Below are 17,658 nucleotides of genomic sequence, written 5' to 3'. Positions count from 1 at the left end.
GAGTTTGGCTACATCGAGGCTCACTGCAGTAAAAAAGACATATGGAGGATCAGATAGCAGGTAAAGCAGCGCACAGCTACAAACACTCACCCGGATTAACATGACGGTCAGAAAGCTAAACAAATAACCCGCAAATTTATTTAACTCTTCGAGCTGCGATGTAAGACGCTGGTCCTGCTCTCACTGTTGAACCGCTGCTCCGCGCTACAGGTAGTAATATTTGACAGGCGGAGCGCCGCTTCTGCTCCACCTGGTAGTGACTCTCACACCGAACCTCTGCTTAAAGCTGCAGCATCTAACTTAAAAAATAAATCTTATAAAATCGTATTAAAACTTTCACTGTCCTAACATGAGACAGATAATCTCAGAAAAAATAATCGATCTCCTCTGCCTCCTCCCTGTTCTGCATAATTACTCCGCTCAGTCAGAAACAGCCAATCAGAACTAGCAGTAATCAGCTAGCCGCSATGCTATCAGGAAGTTTTCATTCAGTAACTCAGGATTGTTTATTGTAATGGATCCTGTATTTGCCTTTGAATGTTAAGTTTTATTCTTGAATTTTTTGGCAATGTTAAGAGGTTTTATTTGGACTCTTTGCATTATTTAGCCTCTTCAGAGCCTTCTTATGTTTTTAGTCTGTTAAAGATAGTATTACCGATAGTACAATTTGCACAATGCCTATTTTGTTTTTTTCTTGAAAAAAAGTTATTAAAAACAAGTTTTTTTCTAAATTAAGGTGAGTTCATGGTTACTTTTTCCACATAATGTAACCGGTAGTGTTTATGATTAAAAAAAAAAAAAGGATTATGTGATTGGTATCGGTGATCGGCCCTCATGGGTTGAGGGTCGATGGGTGATCGGAATCGGAATCGCTGATGGGTGATTCCGATCATGGGTGATCGGAATCGGAAGGAAAAAACCTGATTGGCACATCTCTAATATGCAGATCAGGTATATTAGAGATACCTGATCGGTTCATGAAAAAAGGAACCATGAACTCACCTTTATATATATATTATATATATTATATATAAAATAATCTTGTGTCCCATGCATCGACTACATTCATAGATGTGTGACAATTCACAACATTTTTGGTTGTCCTTTATTAAATTCTGACCAGAACCAGATTCCAGTGGGACAGCAAAGGACTTGACTTTTCAAACACAATGTAACTTGAGTTTTTTTGTGGTGATATGTCCTTTTAAATCATGACGTTTCAGTTTTACAATACAAAGTGACACTTGATGATGCCATGTTAAGATTCTAGAGATTTAAAAACAAATGAACCAAGATAAGTGAAATAACACTGTATTTTATTAAAAGCTTTGTGGTTTTCTGCCATGCACTGACGTCTATTTCAAAATAATTTTCCTCCGTAACCTTTCTAAAATCCCGCCAACTGTTGTGAAAGCAGCCGAAATATTAACGACCCGCCTACAGTTGTTTCGCCCTGGTTCAAACTTGTTCAAAAAGCAGCTCCAATTTTATCTGGCAACACTGAACTCTGCGGTAGAAAAAACACCTGCGTGAGTGTTTACCCGCGGAAACTGAGCTGCGACGTGCGCTGAAAAGTCTAAACGTAGTCGGGGAAGGGACACGGGGAGGGGGGTTGAAGAGATGTAGCGCTGAAAGATGAAAGATAAAAGCTAACGCAGCAGATGTGGCGATGTGAGCCTGGTCATAATGGGGGGGCTTACGGCGCGAGCCAGGCGAAAAGCGCTGAGGGTCACGGAAAACTTTCGGACACAATGGGAGCGCGTGAAAGCAGCACAATGCCGGATGAAGAGAGCCTGCTTCCGCCTCGAGAGCGGGGATCACACCCAGGGCATAGGACTCCCACTGCGACCCGACAGCTTTTGAAACATCACTGCCTGCTCTGGACCTAATGAGGTCACCGACTATGAACGGCTCCGTGTGCTGGGAGGGTGATGAAGAGATTCTTTTCACACACTCACGACACTCACTACGCACTATTTTCATCCGTGGGCTAAACGAAGACTCACTGTCATTAACCCTTGTGTTTAGAAATGGGATCCAACCGACTCCACACACGTAAAACTTGTATCATTTGCCTCAATCCTCGCACGCAAAAGGGTTAACTGCTTGCAAAAATCTTAGCATTGTTCATACTGTGTCATATGTTTATTTTAATACATCTGCTCATATGCCTGTGGTCCTTTTACGCAAGCAGAGAAATACAGGAAACAACTCGGGCTGCAAATAGCGATTATTACAGTAATTGATTTTTCTGACAATCCTATGAAAAATAGGTGAATTTCACAGATTTTTCATGTAACCATTTAAAGTTATGTATACAATATTAGAAATACATAATACATAACTTACTTTTTTTAAGATAACTAAAAATAAGTTTAAAATAAATATAGATTATTTCATAGATTAGTCTGACAACTAAGAGAAAAATTGGCACAGTCTGCAGTTTTCCTTTAAGCAATTAACGTTATTTTATACAAGATTAAAAGTACATAAAATATACTAATAAATAAATAATAATAAAAAAAATAAAAATGTTATTACCTGCAGGACTGCAACTAATGATTATTTCAGCAATGCATTAATCTGGTGATTAATCGATTAATCATATAGAAAAACTGACATCAAGCAGATTTTTCATTTAACAAAATCTGTTATTAATATTATTTTACACAACATTAAAATGCAAATAATTCAATTCATTCTTTAAATGACTGAATAACTATTTTATTGTTTAAAATGCAACAACATGTCACTGATCGCTGTATGCTCAGTGTATGCTTGAACATTTGAAGCAAAGAAAGGAAATGCAGCTAAGAAGTTACAAACAAGTGAAAAGTCCAGCCCTTTCTGCTTAACTTAACCATAACACAGTGTACAGGTCATCTGTTCCTTTTTTATTAATCTGTTAATAACTAGATTGCAAAAAGTGGTTAGTAGCATTTTTATTTTTTACAGAAGTTGAGGAGTTCTGGGTAGAACATTTTTACCGATCTTTTTGTTGTTTTTTTTTCATCTTAAATGCAAAATGTATATATTTTTCTAGAGTTGTGGCTCAACTACTGACAAATATGTTGTTCCTTCAGCCACTTTTCTTTTGAGTCCGTATGCTCCAGCTAACAATTAATCGATTGGTAAGTTAGCTGATTAATTCAGTTATCAATTCATCCAAATAACTGCTTTAGCCATGCAAGCAAAAAACACCTTAAAAGAAAAACTACAGCAACGACACATAAATACAACCGGAGCTCAGTGAGAGCAGGTGAAGAAAACTGGGCCTTTAAGACATATTTAGACGTAATTAGTCAGTCAGGCTCAGGGTGGTGAGCAGACAGTGCAGTCATTGATCCATCCAAACTGACGTTTCCTGTTTTTAAAAATATTTCCTCCCCAATGACTTTCTCCGTGAGGACAGATGTAAGCAGGACGCGGGTGGGAAACAACCCACCCGCAGTAAGGACCACAGCCAGCACTCACCGGGTCGACGGAGTAAGTCCACGTTCCCCCTGCTCCGCTTTGAAAGACTTTCTCTTCTGCTTCAAGTGTAAGCGTTAGTCCCGAGGTGAGGAGGTGGGGCAGGCTTCAGCTCTCAGTCCACCCAATGTGGGAAGGATCACACTGCTTCTCTGCCAGAGAGAGAGTGTGAAAGTTCAGTCAGATGCCTGGTCTGAGACCGATAGCGTTGATTGTAAAGTTGCTGGTAATAAAAAAGAAAGAAGAAAGGAAAAAAAAAACAAAAACAGGGCCAGGTTCCCTGACTGTGCCGTTTCCACTCCCTCCCTTCTTTCACAGCAGCCCAGAGAGGTGGCTCTGAAGCAGGCAGAGGAACGGAGGATCCAGACCCAAAGAGAGTTTCAAACGGCCGTCGAACGAAGCCAATTGGAAAATTTGCAGCTACATCCCTGCGTGTCCTCCTGTCTTTGTCCCAATTTAATAATACAATACACCACATGCACACACAGTCATACAGGTTGTTCAGGTTGTTCTACAGGTTGTTCAGTTTCACACTTCCTTTTTTTTTTCTTTCCTTTTCACAACACCAACGGCTTCTTAACTCCTAAGCAGCATCTTTTCATCTCCGAAAAGAAACCCATAGATATTCAGCAGCGCAAAAGTATTCATATCCTTTGAATGTTTCCACGTTTTTGTACTATTTCAACCACAGAACGTCCCGTGAGATAGACCAACTCCACTCTTGTGAAGAGGAAGGAAAAGGATAGTTTTCATTAAGAAAAAAAAACAAAAAACAACTAAATATATATCTTTTTAATCTTAAAAGTGTGCCTTGCATTTATATACAGCTCCCTTCACTTTGCTACCCCTAAATAAAATCGAGTGCATTTTAGTGGTGTACTAATTGCAGTTTTCTGGCCAACTGTCAATTCTAATTTTAGTTGATTTATTTATTAATTTCTTTGTCCGAAATGTTGCAAAATATAGTAAGAAAGTCGCTGAGTTGGCAACAGTGAGGTAACTATTATTACAGACACGACCTAGTGGGCGGGGCCAACAGTCAAACCTCTCACAGCAGAGCAGAAGGGGACAGCGGCTGATTTTTAGACCTTTAGAGGTGGATAAGATCAGCTTCACATAAGTATTGGCCTATCGTCGATCTTCCAGAATAAAGAAAATCGGTGCACCTCTATTCAGATATAACTTAACTGTCCATCAGTGTTTTTCTTTAATCTCAATATAACTGCAGATCTTCTGTTTCTGACCTCAGAGGTTTGACAGAGGACATTAGAGAGCTAAACAGCATCATGGTGGACCAAGAAACATGTGAGGCAGGGCAGTGAGAATTTTAAAGCAGGGTTGTTTTAGAAAACACCCAAAGGCAATCTATTGATGGTGTAATTATTAGTTCTGCAATATGGGTTTTGAAAAAAGAATAAAAGGAAAGAGACAGCTGGAAGAAAGCAGATATTATTGGCTGACAAATATGATGTGTGGCAGAAAGCTAACACTGCACATCGCTTTAAAAACATCATCTCCTTTGCTGAAATAGTGGCTACAACGTCATGTGGGACACTTTTCGTCAGCAGAGACAAAGAAGTAGGTCAGAGCTGATAAGATGAAGCTAAATGCAGAACAACCCGGGGAAGAAAATAATCCGTTAGCCGTAATTGCAGCCAAAGGTGGCTGGCCCAGGCTCAGCTTCCAACGGCCCTACACACACAGCCAGAGCTACAATGGAGCATATGTTTAAAGTGGCCCAGCCAAAGTCCAGAGATAAGTATAAGGTATGTGAAACAACTTGCTGTTTTAGAGAAGTTCTCCGCCCAGTCTGAGCTTGTATAGTGTAAGGTAAGATAAGGTAATTTTATTTATATAGCACATTTTCAGCAACAAGGCAATTCAAAGTGCTTGTACACCGTCTGTATAGTGGTGTGTGTTTAAATAAAATTGGTTTCGCCAGTCTTTCTCTAACCACCCTAGTTAACCAGTTCCTCTTTTGTTTGCGATGCTAACGTTACCGTTAGCCTAGAACTTAGCGAAACAGAGATACTTACATTACCTCGCCTGGAGCTGAGCCATGGCGTGTAATGGGTCTGCCTTAAAAAAGAAAGAAGGAAAGAAAAAAAATAATTCTCTTCACGAGTCAACAAAGGACACACCGCCCAAGTTTTTTTTAACGTGCTAAATTAATTTACGGTTACCTGTTTACCGTGGTTGTCTTTAATAACTTGTGTTTTTACTGTGTTTGAAAAACACTGTAAAAATGCAAAAACTTGTGTTTTTGAAGTGAGTAATTTTTGTAAATAAACAATAATTTAAAAACATTAGAATTGACCTTTTGCGCGTGACGTTACTCTCTTCGAAACGCGACCCGCTCCGTCAAAGCAGCCTGTGAGCTCCTGTAAGTTATATGTTAAGAAACGCGCATCTGGTAGCCCAATATCGCCTTTATTTGGTTGATTTCACAGTAAAAATGGCCACAGAGTGCTGCGCGGTCGACTGCACAAACAGACAGGGGTGGAAACCTAACTTGTATAACTTTTGGGATGGACAGCAGCCGTCAATCATGACTGGCAGCCCTCGGTGTAACCGCTGATTTGCAGCGAAACACTTTCTACAAGGTAAGAAGATTAACGTTCATATACTTTATAAATGTGATTAGAAAGATATCAAATATTGCATTATGGCGAACTAGGTGTGTTACGTTCACAGACTAATTGGAACACGTAAAAGCCATGAATAAACTGGCGAAAACAACTTCAGTCGCTCAGTTGAATACTCTCGTCCATCATGGCGCCTCGAATGATTAAGTGACGTAATTGCAAAGTGTCAACAAAGAAAGCAGTCAAAAACAAACATGTCAGAGCAATGTTAGAGCAGCTTTGTTTTATAGATTTTAATGGAATCTCTAAAATTTCCAACAGTCACTTACTTAACGAGTGTTGGGTCTCACTATTAAGAGTTGGGTCTCTTAATAGTGAGATTAATATTAGACCAGAAAACATTAACATCGGCATAATATTGGAATAGATCAACTGTTTCTATTTTTAGATGACCAAAATAGACGTGAATCACAAACATGTTTGACTCGTTTGGACGGTTTTCCCCTTTGTTTTTGAATGTTTTGCAGCTGGGGAGATTTTTCTTCTTGCTTTATTTTATTTTTTTTACTTTCATGCAATTTTGTATAATGCATAATCATGCCAACAAGATATTGTGTGGGCACAGCTAATCAGCATTTCAAAAACTCAACCTGAACTATAATCCCAAACCCTAAAGCAAGCACTGCTGATAGCTATGCTGATAACAATACTTTTTATTATTCAAGTTTGATATCAGATTTCTCTTACTTGTGTCACCATTTTTATGACGCATGTCCTGTCTTCTGATAAAACTAAAAATGACCTGATTGGCCCGAATAACCATTGTTGCATAAGGAACTTCCTTCTTTAAGCAACTGTGTGTGTGTGTGTGTGTGTGTGCGCGCGCGCCCGCCCGTGTGTGTGTAATGAGCAGAACTGTTTTTCTAAAGGGTGTATATGTGAAGGTGTGGCCAAGAGTTAGGAAGGAGTTAAAGGCAAAGTCATAACCATGGCAGAAACCTCAACGTGGCCAAACCGTTGCAGGAATCCAGACTGCACCAGATGAGATGGCAGAAACAATGCGCCTGGCATTTTTGAGAAATGTGTGATCTTTTTTTCACAATAGCAATGACTGACTGTTGCATGCAGTGGTGACTGAATGCACGTTTCCCTCCCATTTCAGATCACTGCTGAACTCCTGCAGCTTGAGCAGGCTCGGCTCCTTCCGCTCTGCCTCTTGGTGGGCAGAGCGTAAAGCCGCATGTGGAACTGATCTCTAGGCCAATTGGGCAGCATGTGTGCTGCAGCGGTTTGATGGTAGATAGCGTTCGCAGGAAAATGGGTGCTTAGTGTGCAATGTTGTCCCTTTTTGCAGGGTTTGCTCACCCCAATTTGGTTGAGGGGTGAAGCGCAAGTGTTGTTGAGAGTTCCTCCTTCCTGTCTGTACCGACTGTTGTGGTGAAGAGTCAAGTCAAAAAGCGAAGCACTCAATTTACTGATCGATTTACGTTCCTACCCTCATCTGTGGTCATGAGCTTTGGGTCGTGACCGAAAAGACGAGATCAAGTATACAAGCGGCTGAAATGAGTTTTCTCCAAAGGGTGTCTGGGCTCTCACTTAGAGATAGAAGCTCAGTCATCCAGGAAGGACTCAGAGTAGAGCCTCTGCTCCTTCACGCCGAGAGAAGCCAGTTGAGGTGGTTGGGGCATCTGGTTAGGATGCCTCCCTGGTGAGGTGTTCCGGGCACGTCCCACCAGGAGGCCCAGGTTAAGACCCAGGAGGGACGTTGTTTCTTGGCTGGCCTGGAGAGAGGGAAGTCTGGGGCTCCCTAATTAGGCTGCCACCCCCTAGACCTGACTAAGCAGCAGATGATGATGGGGGGATGGTTCCTCCTTTGTGTTGGCCCCAGTGTCAGGTTAGTTGTTGCTGGGAGATATTTTATTAGAAACTTGGATGTTTAGTTATTCTCATACTTCAGGTTTCCCCCCTTTTCAATCAAAGATTCTTCTGCTTATTTTTTTAAATTAAAAAATTAATTGTACACACATAAAAAATAAATTAATAATAGTACAATGCAAGGGGTTTGTTTTGACACATCATGGGAGCGGGAAAGACACCCACCCTGACAGGTTGATGGAGCTGATGTAAGTGAACCAAAGCAGCAGCTGTGTGTGAAGTCTGTTGTTCTGGTGTGGAGCAAAGTCACAAAACACACAGATATTATCAAAATAGATTTTATTCTAGACCTTAAGATCTGAGTGATATACCAACAGTCTGATCAGGAGGCTGCAGGCTGCAACCGTGACAAAGTACAACATAGGTCTGTGGAAAGACACCCCAAAAAAAAAAATTCAGAAAATTGGTATTTACATGTTCTGTGTTATATTACACCAACAATTACATCTGTTTTTTTTTTGTTTTTTTTGTTTGTTTGTTTTTCTTTTTGTCGTTTTGAGTACGTGGCTACAAACAAATCAAAATTACAAAAGTACAAAACCTTCGAGGGCTTCCCGACATAGCAAACATGGGATCGGTGTTAGTACTGTTCCTGCCCACCCAAAACCAAACGGGGATAAAATACCATTTCATTGTCAGAGGGATCCAGTTCAGACACTGCTGGCTTCATCAAAGCAAATAAAGGTACGAGCATTTTTTGTGGCGGATATGTAACAGGTCGGCTGACGGGTCCTTTTTGATTGATGTGAATTGAAGATGACCGATAAACCTGCTTCTAAAGATAAGTTTGTGATGGATTGAATCTTCCCTCATTTTAGGCTAAAGTGCAAAACAACTTCAAATGCCTACTGCTTTGGTCGCAGCTATGACGGCGCAATGGTATCTTATAAGATTCAACGAAGCAGCCTACGTCTGCATGTTCGCTTCATCGACAGCCGACTTGTCTTCAAAAGCAAAACCTAAACACCGCAAGCAAATCGGCGTCTGTCACCTGTGTGTTTGTGATAATACGGGGAAACGATTGTTGACTGCAGTGTGGTGCGTAGGTCGGGACGACCGGGTACGGAGGTTTTAGAAGAAAGTGAGGGAAAGAATGACTGTTACAACACCGTCTGGGTTTCACCAGGAGAGAAATGAAGCACAGCTACAGCTACCAGACGGTTGTGTCAGCGAAATTCATGTGTCTCACGGGTTTATCACTTTATCTCACATCTGACACAGATGCATGGCTCAGATGAACTCTTAGATGTTTTGAATAGTCAGTTTACGAGCCCGACTTCCTTAAATTTGCGTTGGCTAATGAGACTGATTTCATCTACCTCCAACTTAGCAGCTTTGTCGCTATATTTACCGATTTTTTTTGGGAACAAATACAAATCGATCGGTATCGGCCAAAATCGGAATCAGCAGGTCAAACTTGTTAAATATCGGTGATCGGCCAGAAAACAACAATCGGTTCCCCCCTTAAACAGCTAGGATGGTTACCAAATACTGTAACTTGCAAAAGCAGTCATAACTCTTGAAGCTGTTTAACATTCTGTCATGGTAAAATCATGTAAGTGATTGGGTTTTATGTGATGGGCCAACATAAAGTGCAGTTTAATTGCGCAGTGGAAGAAAAATGGGGGGGGGAAATTTGCTGTGTGTATTTGTATTCAGCCTCATTTACTCTGATAAAAACTGCCTTTAAAATAACCAGTATTGGCAGGATAACAACCAACTGATTGACCTATGTGGAACAGATCAGGCTCACTTTCCTATCCCCATAGTTAAAATTTGTAGTGGCAGCATCATGGGATGGCAATGCATTTATATTTTTTTTTCTGTAGAAGCAGAGAAGGTGGTCAGAGGACGAATGGAGCTACACACCTTGGTGAAAAAGACTTGATATTGGGGTGGAGGTTCAACTCCACCAGTCAAATCCCAGACCAAAATCCATTTTGGAATCTGAGAAAAGACTTGATCATTGGTATTATTTATTCAACTTGGCTAAGCTAACACTGGTTTGCAATGATAACTAGTCCAGTTTTCCATATTTTTCACTATTTGTTTATTTGTGTAGGACTATCACACAAAGTCCCAATAAAATAGAAAGAGAGTTTGTGGTTCCGACTTAAAAATTGAAGAGATGTGAATACTTTTGCAAGGCTCTGCTCACTTTTAAAACCAGCGACAACTTAAAAACATCCCTTGGATTAAAAGAAGGAGTTGGCATATGTCACCAACAGGAAATGAGTGGATCTGTGAATGAAAAAAAATAAGCTTCTCACGTCACAAGATAAACCCAGTGAGGTCCAAATTTAGCTCTGCGTGGGCTGCCAGATTCTGATGGGTATGTGTTATATTACACCAACAATTACATCTGTTTTGTTGATCATTTTTTATCTCTTTCAAAAGAGATCATTTTTGATCTCTTTTGAAAATCAAAAATGTGTACACTTCTGATTTAGCAAATACGGACATGAGAAGATGGAAGGATGCCGGAGTTTTGTTTCACCCACTGGGGGTCCTAGTGACGTTGAGGAGGCTCTTCCTACGTCTGTACGGCGCAGGCGTGATGAACTGTGGGACGTCCACGAAGAAGCCGACCCTGATGGGACAGACAGCAGTGTGGCGGACAGGCAGGGACAGTCTTTTTGGCTATGTACACATTCGTAGTCGGTCCACAGCTACAACACACACAAATGTCATTTCCTCAGCTCTAGTACACAAACCTGTGAAACAGAAACCACAAAAGGTTAGATCGGGGTGTTTTTTTTTCCTATACCCTTTTACACAATATTCAGCATCTGCAGGGTGGCAACTTTTCATCAGCTCACACTAGAAAATGCTTTGCTCTCCGTCTGCAGGCTTGCGCTGACACAAAAACATCTCCACCGCAGAGACTTTGGGTCTCAGACCGTTGTCTTTGGGTGAAACTACGTGAACTAGTTTTTGAAACCACTGGCAGGCTTATCTTGGCCTGAATCAACTCAGCAGGTCTCCAACATCTGCAAGATTGTTTTTGTAGTTTGCTACTGAAAGAGAGGAAATGTCGATCGAGATGGGTTCTGATGCACAATGCGAGGATACTGAGTATTCAGATTAGGGCTGCAACTATTGATTATTTTAGTAATTGATTGCTGTGACGATTAATCAAATAGAAAAAAACTTCAGGGAGTGGCTCCATCTAGTTGAACTGAAAGATACTACAATATATATATATATATGCATATATAGGCCTGTCACAATAACAAATTTTGCTGGACGATTAATTTCTAAAAAATTATTGCGATAAACGATATTGTTTCAATACCTTTTGACACTGATTTAATGGAAATGACTAATAATGCACATGATTTCCTGCCATAGATAGATAAACTTTATTTTCAAAAGAACACATAACACTGGAACTGATAAACTAAAACAAAACAACCAAAAACAAAAATAAAATGGATTCTCAGTCTCCATTAACAGAAAACGTACTTGAATAAAAACTAAACAACATAAAACCAAAGTGGAAATAAATACTGCATTCAACCAAAAGAGTGCAGATTATGAAGTCYGTATACTATATTCCCCTTCGGTAATCACTAGATTTAAATAAAGAAGATGGGCACATCCCACTACCTAATGCAATAGTTCAGACTGCATCATTTTTGCCCCTATTTCCACCTTGCGACAATCTTAAATCGTTGGCCGATCTAAGATTCTCGCTGGTGATTTCGTATCCGATCATCCTGCAGTGTGTGGTGTGTTACGGCCGCTCCGATCTAAATCAGGGGTTTTCCCCGACTGGGAGCTTAACCCCGAATGTGACAGGTAGCCAATCAGAAAGCTCCGGATTCACCTCCGTGCTTTCTGAGGGGAAATTACGGAGGGGAATCCCAACCAGCTGACACAGCGCAACCCGAAGTCCAGACATTGGAGATGATATGTGGAAACAACATTAATATTTATTCAACATTTCGTGCAAAGAATATAGAAATGACAAGAGGAGTTGGAGCCAAATTGCTACCGCAGTTGATAAACCTGGTAACTTTTCTACTGTTCTTCGTTAACGTGTCATAAATGGGTTATAATGATTTTCATTCAGTCAGGATTTTACGCTGACTCTAGCCACATGCATCACAGGTAGATTCTAGTAAAGCATTGATTAATGCCTGATTTTAAAATTAGTTAACTGGACTTGTATCCATTATTTTGCGCCCATGTGGCTGGACACCACACGGCACGACGAACCCAATCGAACCGTTATACCTAGGATTTCTGTCGGCTAATGTGKCTCTCAGGGTTTGAAAATGGGCCCAACAACTCGTGTAGTGTGCGCTGGACATTAGACTAAGGAAATGAGGAAGGGAGGGTCAGTGGAGAGTACCGGAGCTGAGCCTTTTTTCATTCAGTGTCATCAACAGAAAGAAAAAAGGCAGGAAGAGACGAAAATTAAAATGAGGTCGATAATTTATCGTGCGATTAATTGATTTATCGTTTATCGAGACAGGCCTATGCATATATATATATTATATATTTCCATTTAACCCAGGTTTAGGGCTGTTTCATTTTGAGAATGCCCAGAATCCTAATCGTAGTAATAAAGAAAACTCACCGATCCGTCTGACGCGCTCGCTCCTACTCTGTCCCCTGTGGCGTTCCAGCACACCTCAAAGATCCCACCGGTCCCCCGGTAGCTGTGAACTAAAGCACCCGTCTGCAGACGCATAGAAAGTTTTCTTAGACCAGTGTGTATTTTTGACATGTTTCAGCTTCTATCTGAGTAAAGCACAGTTTTTTTTTCCAGACCTGAGTATTCCAGATGTGGACACACTTGTCGAAGGAGCCGCTGGCCAGGTGCTTGCCGTCAGGACTGAAGGCTACGCTGTAGACGGGCTCCTGGTGGCGGGTCAGTGTGTGAATACACACCCCACGCTCCACGTCCCACAGGCGCACAGTTGAGTCGAACGACGCGCTTCAAGGGAAGGAAAACCGGACGCAGAGTCACAAATATGAAGGTATGTGCTGCAAAAAATATAAATAACTAATGACCAGAAACCGTAGCAACACCAAACGGTTATGGGTGCACCGATGGATCATGGTGTTGAATAGCATTTTTCAATAAAATAAGATTGGAAGATTGAAAGTAAATTTTGACCTTTCAAATTTGTAGAGGTTTAACACCTGACAGTGTCAGTTATAATAATTTTTAAAAATCGGCAGGTCAAGTTTTTGAAAGTTTAATGATTGGTCAGAAAACTAACTGGTGCACCTCTAGAAATCGTAAAATAAAACACTCATTAATTAATACTTGAGATGCACTGATTAAAAATTTTGCATCAATGTCATATTATACAGTGGCGTGCGGTCAGGGTAGGCAGGCGAGGCAGAGCCTCACCTGTCATCATGGAAAAATAGTAATAAAATCATTTATATTGCTATTTTCACCCTGTGGTTTGTACTATAAAGTACCTATTTTTTACTTAGCTTAACCAATTCTGATTATTTTTTCTTCAAAATCGCTGGATTTTCGCATTTTCATATTCAAATGCTCAGAAGCGAAGCCGGTGAGGCAGCAGCGAGCTGAGCCTCACCTGGGATTGCGCAACCTCTCGCTAACTGCACTGGCTGCCATTCTATGGGAGCATGTTCGTCCTGTCTGTACGGCGGCAATAAAATGGCTAAAAAACATTTAATATATGGACTGATTTTCCATAATTTAGCTTATGTATATAATGTGCAGTGTTTTTTGTCACCAACTATGTGTGTATCATATTTTGTGTGCGGAGGAGCGAACAGACACGGCAGAGAACAGACTCGAGGTGAGGCAGGCAGTTCTCTTGCCTCACCGCTGGGGGCGCTCATGATCTCAGATATTGTGACTCCACGACTGCAGAGTAAGACACAGTGAGCTAGCCACACAGTAAATAAGTAAAGTACAGCGATATATTTGTTTTCTTCTCTCTTCCGACGTCAACATGAAAGACTACATTTCTACACTTAAACAGTTTTCTAAAGTGGATTTTCAGTTGAAGCAGGAGATGATAACTAAAGGAAGACCAACACCGGAGCTGAAAGTTTTGCTTGGAGACAGTTTGACGATTCTTAAACGGAGTAGAAAAGACATGCCGAGGATAGACTTGGCTTTGGATGAACTGATATTTTTGTGCAGAATTAGCGGCGCATGGATTTAATTGATAAGTAAAGGTAAAACAACAATAAGATGTTTTTGTTTAGTTCTTTTAATGAAATGTGCCTTTTGTGAGCTACACTTTGTTTAAATAATTCAGTAAAGTAGAAGTGGTAGCTAATCTACCACAGCAATTATTTATTAATAAAACATTAAGCGTAAAACGTACGACAACAACATACTCAATGTTCTGTTCTGTGCGCAAAATTCTTGAATGTTTTTTTGGTGTTAAATCCTAAAACATGAAGTGGCATTGTTGTCAGTTGCTATGGCAACGAGGCTGCGTGTAGCGTGGCGAATACCTCTTTCCCTTTGCTGCAGATTATAGCACGAAATTAATACCCACATTTCTAAGTTTCGCTGAGTTAACGCGGCTATGGATGACATGTAAAAGATTAGTCTTTTTGCCCCCCAGCGTTGTATGCATGCGCGAAATTTCCGTACGTCCAATAACATGCATAGTGTATAAGTCGTAAGCCAGTGCCTCACCAGCAATGAACCTCACCGCACGTCACTGATATTATATAAATATATATACATTTTTCTAGCCTTTCCACACAGTGATAGACCAACCACACTGCTAACGATCCTTCTGCTTCAGTTAAACATTCTGCAGTTTTGTGCTGCATCCCCATCAGAAGCCCAAACAGGGCTCCCCAAGGTTTAACACTTGGACCACTGTTGTTTCTTTTGTACATTAATGATATCAGGGAAGTTTCTAAGCTGCTACAATTTATTCTGTTGGCAGAAGATATTAATGCATTTTCGTTGGGAAAGACTTAAACCATCAATTACACACAATAGAAGAGTTAAAGAAGATTTTAAAAAGTGCTCGTTTGATATTTTAATTGACAATAAATCAAAGTAAATCAAAATATATGCACCTTTTTGTCATTTCTTTTATCCAATTTAACAACTGAACTTTTGATAAATGGTGATCAAACATGCATAGTGTAAATTCCTTGCAGTATTTATAGACAGACTTTTAAATCATGTTCCATTTTTCCAAAAATGAAGAAGATTTTAGTATTGAGTGATGTATTATCCTTATATTTTGAACTGTTGCAGAGAGACACAAAATTTAGTTTATTCTTTAAAAAAGAAAAAAGTAGAAAATGTGATTAAAGTTATTAATAGAGAACCAACAAATACAGTTTTTATTCATTTAAATACATCAACGTTTTAGCTCTTGGCCAATTTTCTAACAGTAAAAATGATATTTGGCGTAACGAGAGCCTTATGGGGGCAGAAAAAAAAACAAGGAAAAAGTAATCGTCTCTGAACTCGTACCTGGCCAGCATGAGGTTTGCACTGGGATTGTTGGTCCCAGGGCCCGTGGGGCTCCATTTGATGGTGTAGATTTCTTTACTATGGGCCTGGAGGTCATGGACACACGAATCCTGCTTCATGCTCCAGATCTACAGCAGAAGGATCGGCGCCAGTGACTTGAATAAATCTCTGAATTCGACATGCGGTACATTAACAAACACGCTGGAATACAAACTGCTGACCTTGAGCGTCATGTCGTCTGAGCAGGAGGCCAGCAAGCTGCCCGTGGGATCCCACTTTATGGCATTCACTTCATTCTACATGAGCACGATTTAAATTAAAATAAAGAAAATGTGATAATTAGAGATGCTGGAGAAAAAAAGACACCAGCTATTTTAGAGCAAAAGCTTTCTTTGTCCACTGCAATGCTGCTTTTATTGTAGCTTAGCCAAACTTGTTCTTGATTTTTTTATATCTGGTAGGAATCAAGCCTGTGACACTAAGCTCAGCCTTCGTGTTTAATCACAGTTATATCATGACTTAAAGCTGCAGGATTTGACTTTTATAAAAAAAAATTTTAGATGGTTTTCCAGAGTTATTGAAACTGTCACTATATGTGGTGACAGTTTGGTATGAGATGAATAATCTGGAGAGAAAAAAAAGGGAGCTCCTCTGCCTTCTTCCAGTGCTAACTAGAAACAACCAATCAGAGCCAAGAGGAGGGGCTTAGTGCTGTCAATCACAATCTTGTGTGCCTCTTGCTCTCTGCTAAGCTGCAGCTGGCACAGCCTGTCATAAATGCTAAAGCTAGTTAGCATGGCAACCGATGACAGCGGATAAACAATTTTCCTGTAAGTAAGTTGTTTCTCCACCATCAGCTCATTTTAGCAGCGAGCACATGAGGGTGATTGACTGAACTAAGGCCTTCCTCCTGGCTCTGATTGGCTGTTTTTGACCAGGACTGGTGCATTTCTTCAAACAGCAACAGTAGCTGAAAGAGAAGGTGGAAGGAGAACGATATTTTCACAGATCATCTGCCTCATATTATACTGTCACAACATGGCAACAGTTTTAACAAATATGTAATAAACATATTTTGTATAAAAGTGACACTGAACCTTTAACAATGTGAGCGATTGGATTTTCACATACTGTTATCTCTATCTGACGTTAAGAGTTAGTTTCACATTCTGAAAGCTTTTGGTTTGAAATCTGAGGGTGAACATTCTTGAGCAGACATGGCGATTCCACCGTGTGTCTGAGGACTGTGACGTCATACCGAGTGTCCCTGGAAAGTCTTGACAGGTCTGTCCTGACCCAGCTTACACACGTGGATGCACATGTCTGTGCTGCAGGAGGCGAACGTGTTGTTGTTCTGCCAGTCCACGTCCAGAGCTGGTGCTATTGGCACATAAACACACAAACACATAGAAGTCATGATCTGGATATAAAACGTTGTTATTCTAACCTGCAGCGGTCAGATCTCAGTGACCTGTGAGATTATCTTAGCAACGACATCAAACACATCCGTCTGGCTGTAAAAACACCTGATGACGGAGAAACTCAAATTCTAACATGTAGGGTAACATCTGACTAAAAATGAGAGTATTACATGCAAAGTGGAGTGAAAATAAGTGGCTGGCTGGTGTCACTCACCTGAGTGGAAAGGAAACTGCTGCTTTGCTTCCCCTGTGTGTGCGTCCCAGATAATTGTTGTCTGTGGAGAGAGAGACGGAGACAGAGAGAGAGAGAGTTCCATTACCTTACTTCCCTATTTGAAAAGTGAAACAAAGACTTTATGAAAATTAAATGTATGTTTTCTGAATGAGACAACAGAAAAACTGCAGAGTGATATGAAAGATTTTCCTGATTTTCCAACAAGATCCAAAAATCTTGTTGGATACGTTAAAAGAGGTGCTAAGGGGGTGGGGGTCGTCATTTTTTTGGGCATCGTACATGAAAAAGTGCAGAGGGACAAAACTGACAGACAAAAGAAAATGCACATAAGATTAGAAATTAAGAAAATACAAGGTGAAATAAGAGGATATATGCACATTGGAAATAGGGCTGGGTTTAAAAGAAATTCTTTGAGTGGCTTGATGTTGATTCATAAAACCCTTAAATTGACCTTTTAATACGTCTTCAGACTGGTGTTGCATTTTGTAAACAACAACATGAAACGTGTCTACAATCTGTGCAAGCAACAAATGGAAAATGTGATGTACAAGATTAGGAATC

General features: G+C 40.4%; 3 protein-coding genes across 8 annotated transcripts in view; 1 reads left to right on the top strand and 2 right to left on the bottom strand.

Moving 5' to 3' along the window:
• b3gnt5b (UDP-GlcNAc:betaGal beta-1,3-N-acetylglucosaminyltransferase 5b) overlaps positions 1–5,877 on the bottom strand; it is a 10,425-nt gene extending 4,548 nt beyond the window's left edge. Inside the window, exons 1-4 of one of the 5 annotated variants that reach the window (XM_008433280.2) lie at positions 5,789–5,871; positions 5,655–5,708; positions 5,508–5,550; positions 3,475–3,623 (exon numbers count right to left, since the gene is read on the bottom strand). The gene's annotated coding sequence lies outside the window, so the exon portion shown is untranslated. Of the gene's footprint in view, positions 1–3,474; positions 3,624–5,507; positions 5,551–5,654; positions 5,758–5,788 lie in introns of those variants that run through there. The other 4 variants (XM_017310170.1, XM_008433281.1, XM_008433282.1 and 1 more) reach the window with 4 other exon arrangements.
• A 2,376-nt stretch (positions 5,878–8,253) lies between these two features.
• tbl1xr1b (TBL1X/Y related 1b) overlaps positions 8,254–17,658 on the bottom strand; it is a 21,452-nt gene continuing 12,047 nt past the window's right edge. For both annotated transcript variants that reach the window (XM_008433289.2, XM_008433288.2), the window contains exons 10-16: positions 17,077–17,137; positions 16,700–16,821; positions 15,663–15,737; positions 15,442–15,569; positions 12,771–12,936; positions 12,577–12,678; positions 8,254–10,705 (exon numbers count right to left, since the gene is read on the bottom strand). In XM_008433289.2, coding sequence (XP_008431511.1) covers positions 10,679–10,705; positions 12,577–12,678; positions 12,771–12,936; positions 15,442–15,569; positions 15,663–15,737; positions 16,700–16,821; positions 17,077–17,137 — 681 coding nt within the window. In that variant the 3' untranslated portion in view covers positions 8,254–10,678. The remainder of the gene's footprint in view (positions 10,706–12,576; positions 12,679–12,770; positions 12,937–15,441; positions 15,570–15,662; positions 15,738–16,699; positions 16,822–17,076; positions 17,138–17,658) is intronic.
• Positions 12,843–17,658, top strand: part of kcnmb2a (potassium large conductance calcium-activated channel, subfamily M, beta member 2a) — a 37,593-nt gene continuing 32,777 nt past the window's right edge. Inside the window, exon 1 of the mRNA XM_008433291.2 lies at positions 12,843–12,979. The gene's annotated coding sequence lies outside the window, so the exon portion shown is untranslated. The remainder of the gene's footprint in view (positions 12,980–17,658) is intronic.

The sequence above is a fragment of the Poecilia reticulata genome, linkage group LG17, assembly GCF_000633615.1.
Source record: "Poecilia reticulata strain Guanapo linkage group LG17, Guppy_female_1.0+MT, whole genome shotgun sequence".
NCBI lineage: Eukaryota > Metazoa > Chordata > Actinopteri > Cyprinodontiformes > Poeciliidae > Poecilia > Poecilia reticulata.
Note: the sequence above shows the minus strand (reverse complement) of the source record. Positions and strands in the feature narration are given on the sequence as shown.